Source organism: Rana temporaria, chromosome 3 (genome assembly GCF_905171775.1).
Source record: "Rana temporaria chromosome 3, aRanTem1.1, whole genome shotgun sequence".
Classification (NCBI taxonomy): domain Eukaryota; kingdom Metazoa; phylum Chordata; class Amphibia; order Anura; family Ranidae; genus Rana; species Rana temporaria.
Window position 1 is genome coordinate 386,681,063 of NC_053491.1, and position 21,039 is coordinate 386,702,101.

At 44.3% G+C, this 21,039-nt stretch overlaps 1 protein-coding gene across 3 annotated transcripts in view; it reads left to right on the plus strand.

Moving 5' to 3' along the window:
• Positions 1–21,039, plus strand: part of DENND2A (DENN domain containing 2A) — a 172,969-nt gene that overhangs the window by 121,097 nt on the left and 30,833 nt on the right. For all 3 annotated transcript variants that reach the window (XM_040345728.1, XM_040345729.1, XM_040345731.1), the window contains 8 exons: positions 7,888–7,997; positions 11,116–11,313; positions 11,436–11,529; positions 13,233–13,283; positions 14,972–15,159; positions 16,697–16,806; positions 18,823–18,892; positions 20,721–20,798. In XM_040345728.1, the coding sequence (XP_040201662.1) occupies positions 7,888–7,997; positions 11,116–11,313; positions 11,436–11,529; positions 13,233–13,283; positions 14,972–15,159; positions 16,697–16,806; positions 18,823–18,892; positions 20,721–20,798 (899 nt within the window). The remainder of the gene's footprint in view (positions 1–7,887; positions 7,998–11,115; positions 11,314–11,435; positions 11,530–13,232; positions 13,284–14,971; positions 15,160–16,696; positions 16,807–18,822; positions 18,893–20,720; positions 20,799–21,039) is intronic.

Sequence of the window (21,039 nt, forward strand, 5' to 3'; positions counted from 1 at the left end):
TGGAGAAACCACATTGCCACCCTGAGCTGAGACATGACTACAGAACGCCGCCCACCATATCTCCATAACATGGGGGCAGGCATTCTGTAGTCCTCTTATAGCTAGGAACAATGGGGGTTATTTACGCAAGGCAAATCCACTTTGCACTACAAGTGCACTTAAAAATGGAATGAAAGTGCACTTGGAAGTGCAGTCGCTGTAAACCTAAGGGGTAGATCTGAAATGAGGGGGAAGCTCTGCTGATTTTATTATCTAATCACGTGCAAGCTAAAATGCTGTTTTATGTTCCTTACATGTCCCCCTCGGATCTACAGCGACTGCACTTTCAAGTGCACTTGTAGTGGATTTGCCTTTTCGTAAATAACCCCAATGTATATGAGTGATATATATCAGTGGCAGCTGGTGCTCAACATTTTTTGGGGGCGCAAACAAACTGAAAAATACTGAAAAAAAGCCATCAGTTGCAGCCTCGCTGGTGCCCCATCAGTTGCAGCCTCGCTGGTGCCCCATCAGTTGCAGCCTCGCTGGTGCCCCATCAGTTGCAGCCTCGCTGGTGCCCCATCAGTTGCAGCCTCGCTGGTGCCCCATCAGTTGCAGCCTCGCTGGTGCCCCATCAGTTGCAGCCTCTGTGTCACCTGCCCCGAAACTTACCCCATCTAATGTGGCAGGTCAGGCAGCGGGTGACGGCGGCGAGCTGTGGGATGGCTCCTGTGTCCGCCATGCTGTCCTCCATGCATCTCTTCTTGGTCTGCTAGGCATCCAATAGGGGCAGTGATACACTGCCCCCATCTATAGCTGGCCATCGCAGTAAGCAGCATTGGAAGATATAAACCGGGCCATTGATGAATTCATGGGGGGGGGGGGGGGGGAACAAGCTTAGACCCCTTTCACACTGGGTTGCTTTGCAGGCGCTATAACGCTAAAAATGGCGCCTGCAAAGCGGCCTGAAACAGCCACTGCTGTCTCTAGTGTGAAAGCCCCGAGAGCTTTCACACTGGAGCGGTGCGCTAGCAGGACGTTAAAAGTCCTGCTAGCAGCATCTTTGAAGCGGAAAAGTAGCGGTGTGCATACCGCTCCTCCACCACTCCTGGCCATTGAAATCAATGGGCACCGCGGCTGTACCGCCGGCAAATCGCTTCTGCAGAGATGCTTTGCGGTGGTTGTAACCCTTTCTCGGCCGCTAGCAGGGATAATGGTGCCCCACTAGCTGCCGAATAGTGCTGCAAAATTCACAGTAAAGCGCCTCTGCCCCAGTGTTAAAGGGAGGCCTTACTTACTGAACAGCTCGCAGACAACCAATTAAACCTGTCTAACGGTATGCGTTAAAAACGAGTTTGCAAATGCATGCGTAAGCCACGCAGCCTCGCCATGGCACTCTGATATCTGTGGGGACACTTATTAGTTAGCGTTGGGTACCACAGATACGAGGGTGCCGTGGTGAGGTTCTGTGGCTTACGCATGTATTTGCAAATGCGTGCGGACTAAACCCCTGTTTTTAACGCACTGTTAGACAGGTTTAATTGGTTGTCTGCGAGCTGGTCGGTAAGTAAGCTTAGAGGGGGTAGAGAGGAGAAAGGGGGCAGTGCCCAATGCACCCTTAATGGACGCACCGCAATATATATATATATATATATATATATATATATATATATATATATATATATATATATATATATATATATTATATATAATATATATATAGTATGTTTTAAGAAAAGGTAATATTCAAGTGAGTGAACTTCTTGGAATTACAGTGGTTGTTTGCCCCCCCCCCCCCCCCCCCCCCCCCCCCCCACCCCCCCCCCTTATAGCCCAGTCTTCATCCAGTGCTGTGCCAAAGAGCGCTGTTCTCTATTAAAACAAGAAAAACTGCGCTTGGATATAGAAGAAACACAAAAAGGCAGCAACTCTAGTGGAATAACACACAAAATAAACAGACTAAAAAATGGAGAGCTGCGCCAATTAACTGTCCAATGATTGCTTTAGCATCCAGAGGCTGATGTGTGAAAAACGGCGCGAAAAAAGTTTGCTAAAATGGCCTTGTGGTCAATATTATTGTATGTCATAGCATGCCTTAAATCAGTGGCGGTTCGTCCATAGAGGGCGCTGGAGCGCCGCCCCCTCTGGCTCTCACCGCCACTGAGTCTAATAACAACATAGATTCGTGCAATGCGTTAATCAATGTTATTGTCGCCGCTGCCGCTGTTCTATTCAGATGGCCGGACATGAGGCGCCGACCATCTGAATAACGGCAGCTGGTTGGCTGTACGGAAGTGCCTATCAGAGCCAGCGGCTCCGATAGGCTTTCTGAGTACAGCCCTCGGGTCCCTGCAAGCTAATCCTCGGAACGCACGGGGGGTGCGTTCCTTGGATAAGACTGACAGGCGTCTCAGCCAATCAGGTTGGCCAGTTCGGGCTACCGGTAACCTGATTGGCTGAATCGTCATCGAGGGAGGGAGAAGACGTCGAGGGTCAAGGACGTGGATGGCTGACTCCAGTAAAGGTAAGTGGCGGGGGGGGGGCATTTTACAGGGCACAGTGACATCGATGGGGACAATTGGCACAACAGCATGAATGGGCACAGTGGCGACAATTAAAGGGCACAGTGACATCAATAGGCACAGTGGCGACAATTAAATGGCACAGTGACATCAATGGGCACGTGGTGACAATTGGCACAGTGGCGACAATTGATGGCACAGTGGCGGTGTTTGATGGCATGGCACAGTGGCTGCGTTTGGCATGTCATAGTGACTGCATTTGATGGCATGGAACAGTGGTGACAATTCATGGCACAGTGGCTGCCTTTGATGGCATGGCATAGTGACTGCATTTGATGGCATGGCACAGTGCGAATTGATGGCACAGTGGCTGCGTTTGATGTAGGGCTGTGGAGTCGGTAGATAAATGTTCCGACTCCTCAGTTTTATGTACTTCCGACTCCCCGACTCCGACTCCTCTGTATTAATATGTAAATGTATTTTATACAGTCCTTGAGGGAAAGAAACGCAACCTACCACAAGACTACTGGCTGGGAAGCCAACAGTCTACTGTATTGCACAGTTTGAGCAAAAGACAAACACAATGAAAACAATCAAGTGACTGGATAGTAGCAGCAGGCATAAACATCAGGAACAGGATCTTTACCAGTTCAAAAATACAAACCACATTATTTGGTTGTTTTAGAACAAAAACAAAGCTTATCTATAATGAACCAAAAACAAAATCTGTAAAACCTAGAAATGGTTTATATTAATCTTGAAATGTAGTTCTAGGCTTAGCAAATGCAAATCAATTCAATGTAGAGTTCTAAGGAAGAGAATTGCCTCTGCCAGATCCTCTTTCATAGAGGCTCTTAAGTCAGACTTTATTATTTTTAGGGCTGAAAATAATCTTTCGACACGGACTTGGGTGGGTGGCATTGCAGTAACTATTCTGGCCACATCACTAACGATCTCTGGATAAACAAGGATGGCTTCAACAGTACGTTTTGATGAGCGATCATACTTTTCAACTTCTTTTAGTGCTTTATAAAACTCCTGTTGGAATTTTGTTATTTGGACACTTACTGGTTCTCTAACATGCGTTCCCTGTAAAAGCAGAACACAACACTATGGAAAGTATAAGTATTGCAGCTCCTAATTGTGCGTTGCGTGCCATATAGTGAAGCACATGAAAAGCATGCTTCTTCACGGTCACTTAACGTGTTCGTTTTGCGGTTACGTGAGGCACTGCATGCATTGGTCTTTATTCTTACAGTAGAGAAGTCATTAATTATAACTTTTTGTGAATTGGGACATTTAAACTTGCTTTTTTTTTTTTTTTATTCCAATCTAAATTTAGTAGGAGTCGGTGCATTGTTTGCCGACTCCGACTCCAGGTACCCAAAATTTCCCCCGACTCCGACTCCTCGACTCCGACTCCACAGCCCTGGATTGATGGCATGGAACAGTGGTGACAATTGATGGCACAGTGGCTGCGTTTGATGGCATGGCACAGTGGTGACAATTGATGGCACAGTGGCTGCATTTGATGGGCACAGTGAGGCTGCGATTTTTTTTTTTTTTTTTTTTTTATTTACGTTTGCGCCCCCCCAAAAATTGAGCACCAGCCGCCACTGCCTTAAATGCCATTGGAGCTCGATGAATCGGGACCTCTTGAGTCGCTGACCTGAATCCTGTCTGTTTAATCTGCTTGCATGTTCCAGAACACCTTATCTTCATACTGGTCTCTGATCAGAGTAAATTGAAGCCTTGGAAATCTCAGTATGACAGCCAGTAAATTAGCATTTTGAGTGGAGGTCAGTAATCACAGCTTAAGTCTCTCATAGAAGGGTTAATTTAAAATGGATTTTCTCCTACTTTATCAGTAATCAGGGCTAAACCCATTCATTTATTGTCTGTAACGAAATTATTTTGCACTCAGTAAATGCAAATTGGCTTGTGAGGCATAAACCTCACCACACATGTTACAATCTGATTGTACAATGTCTTTCAGATCCACCAAGTGCTGTATGTAGTACAAGGGCCTGGTTATTCGGTTGCAAATTGGTGGGGTAGTTTAAGCATGTCTTCATATTAAATAGTTTTGGTAGATCTAAAGTTGACTTTACAGAGATTGTATGGTCAGATTGCAATGTGTGTGACAAGCCTAAGATACGCATTTTAAAGGCCTGACAGAGGCAGCAGAAGCACCTTCCTTGGGCATAATATTGTTGGATCCTTTCCTGCTTCTGCATCACTTGCACTGTGCACAACACATTATCAAACTGATCACTCAGTCCTACAGATTAAAAGAAAAGTATGGGCAAAGCTCTTTTGGTCATACTTCTCTTGTGGGTCACAGGAGTATGTAGTTCTGCACTCCTGTGACCCACATTCAGCTGACTGTAAGTTATAGCCTGCTGTCAGCTGACGTCATAGTGCCGGTGTATTGTCAGTTTGCTGCCTATCCTAGAATGCTGCGGAAGTCACGTGGCGGCCAACTGCGCATGCGCGATGCGTTCCAAACGCAAATGCGATGCGTTCCAATGCATTCACGACAGTGCACACCAGTGAAACCTCAGTCGGCATCTAGGCTCTTTCCTTAACATCCCCGTGGATTGGAGGATGTTAAAATAAGAGCCAGGAGGCCGAGCGAGCGGAGCGAGCCTTCCGAGCGAAGTGAGGCCGACTGGCCACTTTCCTCTAAATCCACGTCGCCCTGAATGCCGGGTTCGCTGGTGTGTACTGTCGAAAATCCATTGGAACGCATCGCACTTGCGTTTGGAACGCATCGCGCATGCACAGTTGGCCGCCACGTGACTTCCGCAGCATTCTAGGATAGGCAGCAAACTGTGACACTACACCGGTCCAGCCTTTGCACGGATCCCAACAATAATGTAAGGATCCACCCAGGTGCCTAAACGGAAGCTGGCTCAGCCACTCAGCCCATTGTTGAGAGCCCGTGCCAGCTGCTGCCATCCCCTCCACAGCTCAGCGCTCCAGTGAGCACTGGAAGGGCAGTGAAGAGCGACGGTAACTGACAGTCACTGCTCTCTGCTCAGTGAAGACCGAGAACTGCGCAATCAGCGTTGATGTGATTGACAGTTCTTGGTCTTCGACTCAAACAGTTTTCCTGATAAACTGAACACAGGGACAGTAATTTTCATTCTGAATTGCTGTTATTTAACCACTTCTGTACCGCACCATGGTAATGATGGCCGCAGGAACCCTTTGTCCCTTTGGGCGGCCGTCATATGATGTCTACCAGGCACCCGCTATTGCTCATCACAGAGCAGGGACGTGAATCTGTGTGTGTAAACGCACAGATCCATGTCCTGTGAGGTTAGAGGAAATCGATCTGTGTGTTCCCAGTACAGAGGAACACTGATCGGTCTCCTCCCCTTGTGAGTCCCCGCCCCCAACAGTTAGAATCACTCCCTAGGAAACACATTTAACCCCTTGATCACCCCCCCTAGTGTTAACCCCTTCCATGCCAGTTATACAGTAATCGGTGCATTTTTATAGCACTGATTGCTGTATAAATGCCAATGGTCCCAAAATAGTGTCAAAAGTGTCCGTCCGCAATGTGGCACTCATGATAAAAATCGCAGATCGCCGCTGTTGCTTTTAAAAAAAATAAAAATGCCATAATTATATCCCCTATTTTGTAGACGCTATAACTTTTTGCGCAATCCAGTCAATATACGCTTTATTGCTTTTTACTAAAAATATGTAGAAGAATACATATTGGCCTAAACTAAAGGGAAAAGATTGTTTTTAAACAAAAATGGGATATTTATTATAGCAAAAAGTGTTTTTTTTTTTTTTTTTTTATTGTCTGTCTTTCTTTGTTTATAGCGCAGATGGATATATATGGAGATATATATATATATATATATATTATCTCTATCAAATACCACCAAAACAAAGCTCTATTTGTGGGGAAAAATGATCAAAATTTAAAGGGTCACTAAAGGAAATTCTTTTTTTAGCTAAATAGCTTCCTTTACCTTACTACAATCCTAGTTTCGTGTTAGTTTTTGCTCTGATGTTGCTGTAATTCTTCTCTGTTCTGGACACTTCCTGGTTGTCTGTTTTCTGATGACCACAGTACTGGGAGTTACTATGAAGAAGCACTAAGGCATAGTGCGAAACGTCAGCTTTTCTTTTGTTGTGCTGTTTTTTGCTGTGGCATGTATTTTGAGATTTTTAATTAAAGGAGGAGTTTTTTTAGAGTGCGGCTGTCCCAGCTTTTTTCCTTCATCCTAACTGGGAGTTTCTAGTTTCATGTTCCAAACCATCACTTCTCTAAAACGAAACTAAATGCAAAAACGAAACTAAAAAACTACAGGTACATTATATGATTGATTTTCATCTGTTTTTAATCGTTCTTAAAAGGAATCGGTTAACTATTAGCCGGATTCAGGAAGAGCGGCGTATATCTGAGCGGGCGTAGCGCAGCTCATATGCGCTACGCCGACGTAACATAGAGAGGCAAGACCAGTATTCACAAAGCACTTGCTCCCTAAGTTACGGCGGCGTAGCGTAAATGGGCCGGCGTAAGCCCGCCTAATTCAAAGTAGGCAGGTAGTGGGCGTGATGTATTACAATGAAGCGTGACCCCATGTAAATGAAGGGCCGAACGAACGGCGTATGCGCGCGCATGCTGAGAATCACGTCGCATATACTCCCTAAGATACGACGGCTCAATGCCTTCGACGTGAACGTAACCTACGCCCAGCCCCATTCACGTACGACTTGCGCAAACGACGTAAAATCCGACGGCTGTTCCGACGTCCATACCCTAACATGACTTACACCTGCTATTTGGTGGTTTATCTTTACGCCGGACGTACGCCTTACGTAAACGGCGTAGCTTACTGCGACGGGCGCAAGTACGTTCGTGAATCGGCATATCTAGATCATTTACATATTTGACGCGTAAATCAATGAAAGCGCCCCTAGCGGTCAGCGTAAATATGCGCTCAAGATACGGCGTAGGAGACTTGCGTCGGTCGGATGGAGCCGAAATTCAGGCGTATCTCCTTTGCAGAATCAAGCGCATAGATACGACGGCGCATCCGCGGACTTGCGCGGAGTATCAGTAGATACGTCGGCGTAAGTCTTTGCAAATCCGGCTATATGTCTCTATACCCTGTAAACCGTCATCCAGACAGGAAGAGGAGGGGAGTTGGCTTATAACAAGTAATATCATAACCAAGCATCATTATAATACTCGTAAATATGTCCGCTTTAGAAGAGGGCAGAATGGACTTGAATTGCTATGTAAGAAAATTGGCATGTGCTACTGTCTGGCTGATTATATTATACAATCTCAAGCTTAAGATGGGCTTGGACGTTCTTTTTAAAATTGATTATATTTTCCATGCTTCTGTCATTCTAGATCCCCCATCAAAGGAAAATCCATATGAAGACATTGAGACGGACAGTCGGAGCATAGGAAAGAAGTGTGTTCCAGGACCTGTGGCCCCTGTTCCTGGAACACTGAGCAAGGTAAAGACAGTGGCTTGTAGCACTAGGCTTTCTCAAACTGGCGACCTAATATTGGGTTTGTATATAATGTATGTAATAGAAGTCTCACCCAAAGCTTTATAATGATAAAGACCAAAGCAAAACCCCAGAACTTTCAGGGTGGTCAGATGAGTTTCTAAGTGCTAGTTCACACCAGATGCAGTTCTGTTCCGTGCGCTTTTTTCCTGCACTAAAAATGCATGCACAGGCCCAGATTCAAGAAGCACTTGCGCCCGCGCAACCATAGTTGCGCGGCGCAAGTGCTTACTTGCTCCGGTGTAACGAGTGCTCCTGATTCAGGAACCTCGTTACACCGACTGCAGCCTAGGATGTGACAGACATAAGCCTCCTTATGCCTTCACATCCCAGGCTGCATTCTTGCGTTGGCCGCTAGGGGGCGCGGCCTTTGTGATCGGCGTGTAGTATGCAAATTGCATACTACCACCGATTCACAAAAGTTGCGCGGGCCCTTCTCACGCAAGGTACGGAGTTTCCGTACGGCGCCTTTAGCATAAGGTTGCTCCTGCTAATAGCAGGCGCAGCCAATGCTAAAGTATAGCTGCGCCTCCCGCTCGCGACGTTTAAATTTGACGTCGTTTACGTAAGTGAACCGTGAATGGCGCTGGACGCCATTCACGTTCACTTACAAGCAAATGACGTCCTTGCGACGTCATTTGCCGCAATGCACGTTGGGAAAGTTTCCCGACGGAGCATGCGTTCGCTCGGCGCGGGAGCGCGCCTAATTTAAATGATTCCCGCCCCCGGCGGGATCATTTACATTAGGCAGCCTTGCGCCCGGCTGCTTAGCATATTGCCCGCGCAATTTACGGAGCAACTGCTCCGTGAATCGCGGGCAAAGCGCAATATTTGCGTGGGCGCAGAGAAAAAAATTTGCTCTTTGCCCACGCAAATATTGCGCGATTCTACTTGAATCTGGGCCATTGTGTTTTCCATGTATTCCAATGGCTCTAGTTCACACCATGCAGTCAGTTTCTGATGCAGAAACTGACCGGAAACTGACTGCACTTGTGTGAACTAAAGACGTTTGAAAACACTGCATTTTGTGCAGAAAAAAAGTGCACAGAACTGCGTCTGGTGTGAACTAGCACTCAGGGCCAGTTCACACTATAGAAACACCATCCGGATGCGTTCCAGGTGCTTTTTTGATGCGTTCCAGGCACATTTTTTTTTTTTATGCATTCCTGTGCTTTTTGGTACATTTTTAATGCAGTCAGTTCTCTTTTTTTTTTTTTTTGTTTTGTTTTTTACCCCTCTTTTTTTATTAACCTTAAATAAGGACAAGTGTGTTTTTGGTGCGTTCCAGTGAGTTTTTGATGCGCTTAACAGCATTCCAGTGCAGGTAAAATGCGGCATGTTCTACTTTTTTTTTTTTTTTATCTGGAAATGTAAGCACTGGTGTGAACTAAACCATATAACCTACTTTCCATGCATTTTTGATGCAGGAAAAAAAACGCACTGGACTGCATGTGGTGTGAACTGGCCCTTAAGGTTGAACCGTTCGTGCGTTTTTTTTTCTGCACTAAAAATTCATGCAGTGTTTTCCATGTCTTCCAATGGCTCTAGTTCACACCAGTGCACAGAGGCGGCTCTCTAATTAGGCGGTCGCCTAAGGCCTCGCACTCACAGGGGACTCGCGGCCGCCTAATTTGCCTCTGCTCGATCACTGGACTGACCAACAGTCTCCAGGTGCCATCTGTAAAAGCTGTGCGGGCAGCCATAGGGCACACCAGGCGGGCCGCAAGTCTATGTGGGGCCCTAAAGCATCTGAGCTGCTCCTTCAGCCCGCGCCGCTCACCTGGCCTCTCTGTGTCTGGTCAGCTGCCTATTCGGGTCAGGAGTCAGGCCAGGCGGTGGAAACTTTATCCATTATGGGTGTGAGTGGGGCCTCGTGTCTAAATTTTGCCTAAGGCCTCACAAAGCCTAGAGCCGCCTCTGCCAGTGCAGTCAGTTTGCAGTGCGGAAACTGACGAACTGTGACTGCGTTGATGTGAACTAGAACCATTGGAATACATGGAAAACACTGGCCTGGATTCAGAGAGCAATTGCGCCTGCGTAACCATAGTTACGCAGCGCAATTGCTTACTTGCGCCGGCGTAACGAATGCTCCTGATTCAGGAACCTCGTTAAGCCGACTGCAGCCTAAGATATGCGTGGCATAAGGCTTTTATGCCCGTATATCTTAGGCTGCATTCTTGCGATGGCCGCTAGGTGGCGTTCCCGTTGTGCTCTGCGTATAGTATGCAAATTGCATACTAACGCCGATTCACAACGTTGCGCGAGCCCTGCGTACGCAGTTTGCGTACTGCGGTTTTCGCGTAAGGCTGCCCCTGCTATTAGCAGGGGCAGCCAATGTTGCGTATACCCGTCGTTCCCGCGTCGCAAAATTTAAAATTTTACGTAGTTTGCGTAAGTGAATCGTGAATGGCGCTGGACGCCATTCACGTTCACTTAGAAGCAAATGACGTCCTTGCGACGTCATTTACCGCAATGCACGGCGGGAAAGTTTCCCGACGGAGCATGCGCTCTACGCTCGGCGCGGGAACGCGCCTAATTTAAATGATTCCCGCCCCTTACGGGATCATTTAAATTGCGCGCCCTTACGCCGGGCATTTTGCTGGAGCGCACACACAATTTACTGACCTACAGTCACCTACTGCTCCGTGAATCGCGGGTAGCGCAGAAAAATTGCGGGGGCACAGGGCAAAAACGTTGCCCTGCGCCTCTGTAAAAAAAGCGCAAAAGGTACCTGAATCTAGCCCACTGTGTATGCGTTTTTAGTGCAGACAAAAAACGTACAGAACTGAATCTGGTGTGAACTGGCCCTCAATGCAATACATATGTGCACATTGTTTTTTTGCCAAAATATGTATTTTTGTGCATCCAGTCCTGAGATCTACAAAGCACAGCCCCGCCATGCAGGGTGGATGACCTAACTTTTTTTCTGCTGTGGTTAAGAAACATTTAAAGGCTTGTCCCACCCCCAACCTGTGATAGTGAAAGGAGAAGTAACATACTCATGCCTGCTTTGGGTATGAAATGTCCGTTAATGTACAATACACTTTCTCCGTGTTGTCGCCAGGCACAGCAGAAGCCTCCTTTCTTCAGGCAAAACTCAGAGCGGCGCAGCTTCAAGCTGTTGGACATAAGGAAGCTGGGGAGGGATGGCGGGGCTTCTCCCAGTAAACTCAGCCCTCCGTCATCTCCAAGCAGCCCGGATGACAATTTCTTCAGTTCTGGAGACCAACAGAATGGGAGACGGAGGAGAAAAATCCCAAAGGTAATCAGAAATCTCTTACACAGAATTGTATTAAATATCACTTGGTGTTTTCAAACTAAACTTTTCGCTGTGTGTGGTGTGTGTTTTTATTATTTTTTGTAACCCTGCTACTTTTTATATAGTTGGTGATGCGAATTAATTCCATATACGAGGTACGGCGGGGGAAAAAAAAGGTGAAGAGGTTGACACAGTCTACAGACAATAACTCTGGGAGAGGTAATTCAATTGCTGTTTTATTTTACAAATATTTTTTTTTTTTAGCTTTGGAGGGACAAAGGATCAGAACTTCTGTCAATGATCAAATACTGGAAGGGTAATGGGTGGTTGTAAAATTGCCAACACATTTCAGAGTTCAAAGATGCCCCCTTCGTCATGGCTGCAACTGATACAAAATGTATTCAGGGAAAAAATATACAACACTTCTCAATATTTTTTTTGGACTTTAATACTTCAGTGGAGCACTCAAGTCATTGTATTGGTCACCAGCAGTGGCAGCAGGTGCTCTAATTTTTGGGGGAGGCGCAAACTGAAAAATTAAACTGTTAGTAATGCAGGACAATGATACAAATGATAGGCTCTTCATTGAAATCGGCAGGGGATCAAATTTCCCCCCTCACTGTATACAGTGTTATAAATACACCCCTTGTGGAATAGGGGAAATAGAGACCTCTTAGTGGAGGCACAGACATGATTGAAAGTCTTGCGATCCGTCCATAAAACGATAAATAAAGTCCCTTTAGTGTGTGCGGGGGGAGCGGTTGTTGGGGGCACCAGACAGACAGGTACTATGGGAAGCATTACATCATCACAATCATGTGATTGGAGGCAAGAAGATCTATTGGCCGGCTTTTAGACTGCCCTCGGGGTGCAGGGCTCTGCGCTCCGAACACTCCCATGCTGGCATTATGTGTCCTTTGGTGGTTGGGGGTTGCTGGGTCTGTAGGGGGGTGCTTTCATGAGACCCAGAGCGTCACTTCCGGTTTCTTGAGCATCTGACCGCAGTGAGAACACTTCCACCCAGCTCAGGTTACAGTCTGATTCCTCAGCAAGACCCCTTTCCCACTCAGCCGTGGCTGCGTAACCGCGATTTACTGGGTATATGTGAGGGTTTACATCCACTTTAAGGATTTAGAAAAGATCTGTAAAGAGTGGACCAAATTCCCTCCTGAGATGTTTGCAAACCGGATACCCAACTACAAGAAACCTCATACCTCTGCTTGCCAAGAAAGGTTTCTCCACCAAGTACCAAGTCATGTTTTGCTTGGGGATCAAATACTTATTTTACTCACTAAACTGCAACTTAATTTATAATATTTGTATTATGTGTTTTTTTTTTTTTCTGGATTTTTGGTTGATATTCTTTATCATTTAAAATTCACCCATGATAAAAATTATAGACCTTTAATTTCTTTGTAAGTGGGCAAACTTACAAAATCTGCAGGGGATCAAAAAAATGTCCCCACTATATGTAACTCAGCAGACATTTACTGTAGGTGAATGCATGTTTTAAATGAGTGATTCACCCCCAGCAAATGTTTTTGGTGAAAGTGGCATTCACTGCTTTGCTGTCTGTAAACTAACAGGTTGGATGTAAAGGAAAATCTTCACAGGAAAAGCACAGAATTCTTCTAATTTTACTAGAAAATTTGATGTCGGTGCTCTTATTGCTTAGGTTTCCATCCCTTCCCATTTTGGCTGGCGTCTGTGACACACAGACAGGAAGTGAGATGAAATATGTTAAAGGGGGAACAAAGACAGTAATTAAAACTTACATTTCTAGTCTTTCCCACACTATCCAAAACAAAAAAAACTTTGGCTCGGGTTGGACCTTGTCAGCTCAGGTTGCATAATAGAAATAAGTAATTCCTGTGTGCTCCAGTTATTGTCAGTGGGAATAATACATTTTTTCCTTTTTCTAGTGACTGATGACAACAGTGAATCGGACAGTGACACAGAAGAGAAGCTGAAAGGTAAAACTTTAACTGGGTATTTTTTTTTTTTTTTTTTTTTTCCCCTCTCCTAGCATGTCATTTAATATAATTGCCCTTATTTTGTCAGGGTAAATGGTGTTTTTTTGTTTTTTTTTGCTAAATAGGTTCCTTTAAGCTAGTGCTTTGTTGGTTCACTTACCTTTTTTCCTTTGATTTCCCTTCTAATTTTTTTTTCCCTTTGTCTGAATTTCCCACTTTCTGTTCCTCCAGTAAGCTTGCCCCCATCATCCGAGCTGTTCTGGCTGGGGGTTAGTCAGCGTGTTCGCCCCCTCCCTTGGGACTACATCCCTGCGGGGAGACGCTGTGTTCTGACTATGCCCCAGCCAGAACGGCTCAGATAGGGGAAAGCTTACTGGAGGCACAGGAAGTGAGAAATTCAGACAAAGAAAAAAAAAAAAAAAACATTTAGAAGGAAAAAGGTTGGTGAACCAACAATGCACTAGCTTAAAGGAACCTATTTTGAAAAAATAAAAAAAAGAACCTTTACAACCCCTTTTAGTCTTTTATGAACCTCAACGACGCAGAGGAAGGCCAAAACCCAGGCTGCTCTGGCCGATTCTTCCTGACCCAGGGAAGAAGATCCCTTTTTGTGGCCTCCCCAAGAGCGAATGTTTCTATATTATGAATGCAAATATTTTGAGAACATCTTATAATCATTATCACTGTAGATAGCAGTAGCTGTGGGAGAGACATGCAGTCTTTATTTTAAAACCATGTTACTGATCTTGCCATTATAGTTGATCTGTACATGTATTCTTGTCAAGCAACAGTACAGCCAAGAAAATTGGTTAAATTGAACAGCTAATTAAAAGCTAAAACAAAAAAAAAACTTTTGCTGTAAGTGCCTTTTAAATCCTGAGATTTCCCCCGCAGTTTTTTTTTTTTTTTCCCTGCTGATGTCCTCAGGCTGGTCAACATTAAATTCCATTAAAGTGGAGGTTCACTCAAAAATCAACTTTCTGCCATTAGATCCAGCATACTGCTGACATCTGCAGTATGTTGTGTGTGTGTGTGTGTGTTTTTTTTTTTTTGTACTTATCGTTTTATCAGCCGTTGTTATCCGGCTCCGAGCGGGGATTTCTGCCGGGAATGGGCGTTCCTAAGCCAAGCGGATTTGATTGACGGGCTGCTAAAGTGCATCACGCCTTCCGAAAATACCCGAGGTGACACTCGGGTGTTTACGGCGCCTGCCGTGTAGAGCTGACTGCGCAGGCGCCGTAAACACTCGAGTGTCACTCGGAGCCGGATAACAACGGCTGATAAAACGATAAGTACAAAAAAAACAGCATACTGCAGATGTCGGCAGTATGCTGGATCTAATGGCAGAATGTTGATTTTTGGGTGAACCCCCGCTTTAAGTATAGAGTAGAATAGAAGTCGAGTCTTCTTGAAGTAGTACAGGAACCTTTTTTCTGGGATTTCACATGACTTGGGGGGTCTCACAAATCTTATCCCAAGTCGCGGCAGTGTGAATTGAGCCCTAATGCCCATAAATTGTACTGTACTAAGATAAAAAAAAACATAAAGTAAGAACTCTGCCTTTAGTATTTTAAGGTGAAAACTCTGGTCTATAACCCCACAGTTGGATGACGCAAGCTACCACTTTGTAGAAAACCATCTCCTAAAATTGTACCTTCTGCTTTTTATTGTATTGCTCTGTCTTGCAGCACACAGCCAGCGACTGGTGAATGTCAAGTCCAGAATGAGCCTCACCCCGCGGTACCAAACTTTGGAGCGAGATCTCATAGAGTATCAGGAGCGGCAGTTGTTTGAGTACTTTGTTGTGGTGTCCCTGCAGAAGAAGCCATCTGGTACTGTGTATGTTCCGGAGATCACCCAGCAGTTCCCGCTCAAGGTAAGGGTGTCTGAAAATAATTTGTTCAGAGTATGTGTGTCGCACCATACACATTTTTTTTTCAACCTGCTTGGGATCATAAAAGATATTGGGGTTTATTCACTAATGGCAAATCCACTGTGCACTGCAAGTGCACTTGGAAGTGCAATCACTATAGATCTGAAGAGGGACGTGCAAGGAAAATAAAAAACAGCATTTTTTGCTTGCACATGATTGGATAATAAAATCAGTAGAGCTTCCCCTCATTTCAGATCTTCCCCTCAGATCTACAGCGACTGCACTTCCAAGTGCACTTGCAGTGTACTTGTAGTGCACAGTGTATTTGCCTTTAGTAAATCAACCCCATTGTGTGTGTGTGTGTGTGTGTGGTGGTTTTTTTTTTTTTTTTGTTACTGGGGCATGACTTTCACGGACTTCATGGATAGGTTCCATCACACTATTCAATGAGTGCCACCAATGAGACACTCTTATTCTGATGGGGTGGCAGTTGGAAGGCCATGGCCTTTAAGTCTGGGTAAATCAAGCCTTGGTAACAAAGTGAAAGTAAATCGGATACATGCCTCACAACTTTTTGAGATGGGAATGAGGAACACCTATCGGCAAAAGTATGTAGGCATAAGACACACCCCACTGCCACGCCCCCTTAAATGAGCATTGTACAAAAAAAGATTGGTTAAACCCACAAGTGCTTTTTTTACCACTACTATTCCTTTTATATTGGCTTTTGGAATTTACAAAGGCAGCAATTTAGAAATCAGATTACAGGTTTAGCGCTGGAAAACACTTTTTGATAGATAAAACGTGCATTTTATATACATCTATAGAGCTCAGACCAAAATGAGGGACAAATGTGGAGCGATGAGAGACCGAGGGCTTCAAATCAGGGACAGTCCCCCAAAATCAGTGTCAGTTGGGAGCTATGCAGATAGGGTTTTAGAAGATTCTTCTCTTGCAATTTCCTAAGCAAAAAAATAAATAATGCACTATAGATTTAAATTTTAATTAACATATTGTGATAATGTATTTATTTTTAGAAGTATTTTAGTTGTGCATGTATTTTTATATATATATTTTTTTATATCTGTAAATCAATATTTTCACTTCACGCTAAAGAAATTTATTTTGAAATGGGTACTATTATTTTCTAGCAGATTGTGTAGCTAAATGACCACTTTCTTCACCTTCTTGCTGTGTTATTGGTTCTATTTCAGCCCCAAAAATGTAGAAGGCCCCTTAACGGTTGCAGCATAGATATTCTTATAGAAATTGCCTCTACTTTGTGTTGGGAGACAACTTGTACTGGTTGGAGAAATCTTTCAGTTAACACCTGTTTGTACAGTGACAATGCTTGTACAATTTACAAGAACTGCATATGTTTGTTTTGTATCTCACAAAATGAACAGACATGTTATTTGTCACCAATCCAGCATAACTGTGGTTTGTCAAGTGTTAATTACAGGGCAATAAGTTGGGGTGTGTTTATAGAGACAGGCAACTCCCACACTGCGGGTTTTAACATTTGATGTTCATATTTCAGCTGGAGCGATCGTTCAAGTTCATGCGGGAAGCCGGCGATCAGTTCAAAGCCATTCCACAGTTCTGTTTCCCAGATGCTAAAGACTGGACACCAGTGACTCAGTTTGACAGGTAAAGTGCATCTCTACTATGAGACCTTTAAATGTTGCTTATCTGCTGACACAGTGTATTGAATAACGTTATTCGCACACAGATGGGCAACCTGTTACTTTAGGCCCCTGGTGCCCAACTTGTGGCCCTTTTGGTATTTGTTGTGCTGCAGCCCTCCGACCATGACGCATTGATGGAGCATTGGTTTGTAAAAGGATTGTAATGTTGGTGATCTCCAGAAGCCTCTAGCAACCTGTTCCCAGTATGTTTGCATCCTGTCTCTTACCACTCTTGTAGTATGTCCTCAGTCTCTGACCATCCCCATTAGGAAGATTCACTCTTTCCAATTTTCCTGATCACCAGAGAATCAAAATTGGGGTAAATCCATAAATAGTATTTTCCTCCAGAATATTAAAATCTTCCAATGGAGATACTAGATGTCTAATAGGAGATTTCCCCTCGTATTGCAAAGATATCCTCTCACTTCCTGTTGAGTGTACAGGAAGTGAAGGGGGATCTTTATAATGGTGCAAAAACTGTAGGTGGTTTTAACCATTACTCTAGCCCCCCAAAAAAAGGCTGGTTTAGGAGAACAAACTGTAGATTTTTTTCTGATGGCTCCTTAAAACCTATATGAGATGCAGGCACTGGGGTCTGGGTAAAACAAAAACATTCTCTACAGTACATGCACATTTGCCTATGGTTTGTCTGTTAAAAAACGTTGCATATACGGAAATATACTTAATCTGCAAGAAATCCAGTAAGCTCCTAAATTTCAATTTTTAGCTGACAGCACAGTGCCTCTGCTTCACTGTAATTCTAAACCATCTTGTCAGCCCTGCCTGAGTTCTCACTGCTGAATAAGGATGAGCTCCAGCGTGTTCGCATAGTACACGTGCAGAGCCCGCCAGGAAGTCTGCACGGCGCTGTGCTAATCACAGCCTGGGAGACATTTCCCGATGCTCGGCTGCAGAGATCGGGGAAATGTCTCCCTGGCTGTGATAAGCGCAGTGCCGTGCAGACTTCCTGGCGGGCTCTGCACGTGTACTATGCGAACACGCTGGAGCTCATCCTTACTGCTGAACTTCTGCACATCTTCCCATTCTGTTATGGAGACTTTGAGGGAAAATGATCTGCTTGAACATCCCCCCCCCCCCCCCAACCCTGCCCCCCCCAAAGTACTTCAGCAAGGACAAAAAAGATCATTGTCTTGGTACTGGTCACATCCATCTACTACCCGATCCCAAATTGCCTTCTCAAAGATGTGTGTTTTTTGCATTTCCTGGTTCCTACTTTCCCCATCGTTGACCTACTAATTTACTACACGTAAATAAAAGCTTTCCCTCTTCATTGCATACCTAATTTTAGACCCATTGACACCATCATTGGTTCTCTGTGCTTTTATATGTAATGCAGGCAGATTACGGCTGATGGAAGGGGCTAGCAGGGTGCTGTGTATGCAGTACCATCCTGGGAATATTGCAGCACCCGCAGCTCTAATGCACATTGTGAGAAACTTGCTGTGCAGTAAAATCAGAGTAAGCAATTTCAGTAGAGGAGAGGAGCCTGTACAAGATTAGAGGGAAGGCTGGAGTTCAGCTTTTACATATTTTTCAAATAGTTCATAAATTTTTGCATGCTGGATTATTTACCCGTTCTTTAATTTTTGAAAAAAGTTAATTTTACGCAAACATGTACAGCCAAAGTTCATGCTACCCAGACCTGAGCCCTATCATTAGTTCTGTTCCGAGTTGAAAACCCTATTGATGGCTCCGATTTCCTTAGACAATAATGTTCATATGTAATCGGCTCTAGAATGTCAATCTTTGCCCTTGGAAAGGGGTGATCACATGATCATGTACACCAATCCCAGATCCACCATACGCTGCTCCATTCTGGTTGTGTGAATTACCGCAGTAGATGGTAAGGGTGAAAACATTTTAGGCCTGCAGCTACAGAAAAAGCAAAGGAATGTATGAAGAATTCCTCACAGAATTACCAAACTTTTTTTTTTTTTTTTTTTATTCTTTCTTTTAGTGAGACTTTCTCGTTTGTGTTGACCGGGGAAGATGGTAGTCGGAGATTCGGTTACTGTAGACGACTTTTGGTAAATAAAACGCAACTCTATGAATCAAAACTCTTCTTCCATAATTTCAGCAAGTGTAAATTGTGTTCCTAAGCTAAAAAATGCCCCCCGTGCTACAGCACCCCTATGATGTAACCCTGCCCATACCTGAACCTTGAAGTCCAGTTTCAAAGACGGACCTTTTTTTATTAGAACTTCTGTCGGGTTTTTATTGCTGTCTGGGAATCCACTGGGGAGATTTTACTTCCGATCCCTGTGACACAGCACACGAAATAACGGAAACTGGTCACCTGGACCTCTACCCAGTGGGGACTTAAAATGCAACTAATATCTGACAGAGGCTCCAACACATCCCTGAACTATTTATACCAGCAAAAACGCAGGTTGTGACTGTATGTGTTTTTAACCTGTAATATAGCCCCAAAAATATTAAGCCCGAAAGCTCAACTCCAGGATAAACTTGTAATTTTAAAGTATACAACTTTTATCAACCATAAAATCCAATTGCTTGTATATAGCATTCATAATCTTAGCAAGAGGAAATCCATCTATAGCGTCAAGTCAGAGTTGGCTTTGCAATCGGCAAAACTCATGCTCCCTGCTGATCATAGAAACCCTAGCTATGATTTGATTATATACAACCCATCTGTGTTAAAATTCATCTTACCCAGAGATCTTCAAGTTGGTTAAAAAGGCAGAAGGTTCTCTACCTTAATGCATAGAATAAAAAAAGCAGCATTTTGCTTGCACATGATTGGATGATAGAAGTCAGCAGAGCTTCTGCTCATTTACTAAACTCTGGAGCAACTGCACTTGCAGTGCTGGATGTTTTTCATTCTTTAAGCCCAGGTTTACACTGGGCTGCGGGAATGAAGCCGTGTAAGTTCAGCTGCACTCCCGCTTGTCGGCCCCGATTTCGCAAAAAGTAGTACAGAAACTACTTTTTAAAATCGATGCAGCGGTGCACCAATTGGTGCAAATGCCGCCGATTTGACATGTTAAAACGCACCAGTGTGAACCTGGGCTCAAGCCCAATTGAACTTTCAGTTTAAATCAGGTAAACCTTTTCCAGATGCATTAAAACAAAAGGTGTGCAAAGTTTAAGATTTATTTTTCAGTAGAAAAGCCTGTCCCCTACCAGCATGTTACACAAAAGGCCCCCTGCTTATCCTGGGGAAGCAGTAGTCTCTCTGCATAGGTCAACACATCCCCTGCTGATTCAGACATAGGTCTGCATTTAGCAAAACTTGTGCTCCTTTCTGATTGGGGCTGTGATGGATCTCTGCAGAGAGACCAATGCTTATACACAGAGCAAGAGTTCTTCTATACAGCATGCTTGCAGGGGACAGACTTCTACTTAGAAAGTGTCTGCTTTCTAAGAAAAACTAAGACTTTGCACACCTATTTTGCTTTGATGCACCTGGAATGTATTTAGCGGATTTAAACTGGATGCTCAATTGGGCTTTAAATAATGCTTTGGCAGCAATATGTTCTGTCACGCTGGCGTTCTGTTTTGTTCTTTTGCCCTTTGAATCCTACTGCCAAAACTCAGTTTGGTATGGGCAATATTTCCTTTGTAGGAATGTTTGAGAGGAGAGGCAGCAGAAGTCGTGGTCACTGAGCTGTGACGGAAACAGTTTGGAAATCTTTGAACCCTCATTAAACCTTAATGTTCCTGTAGCGGCAACAATGTACATATTACATCATATGCTTCACTAATGCACAAAAAAAACATAAAGTAATAATGAAAAAGCCACCTGCACTGCATTAACTGTGTTTAGTATAGATGCAGCTGCCAAGATTTTCCCAGTATGCTTTGCCTCTAAACCTTCCATTTTTTTTCCCACAGCCCAGCGGAAAGGGAAAGAGACTTCCTGAAGTTTACTGTATTGTCAGCCGGTTGGGCTGCTTCAACCTTTTCTCAAAGGTACAGAAAGGTGCAAGGACATTGTAGTGGTGGGTAAGGGAGATTGGTTGTTTTCATTTGATGGCAGCACAATAAAGGTGAAAACAAAGGGGGAAAGTATTAGTTCAGTGGTTCTCAACTTTCTGGCGCCACGACCCCTTGATAAAATTTCCCAAGTTGTGGGGACCCCTAACAGTAAAATTATTTACGTGGCAAGACAAGTAATTTGCGCCCCTAACCCACAGACATTTAGCGCTCCCTG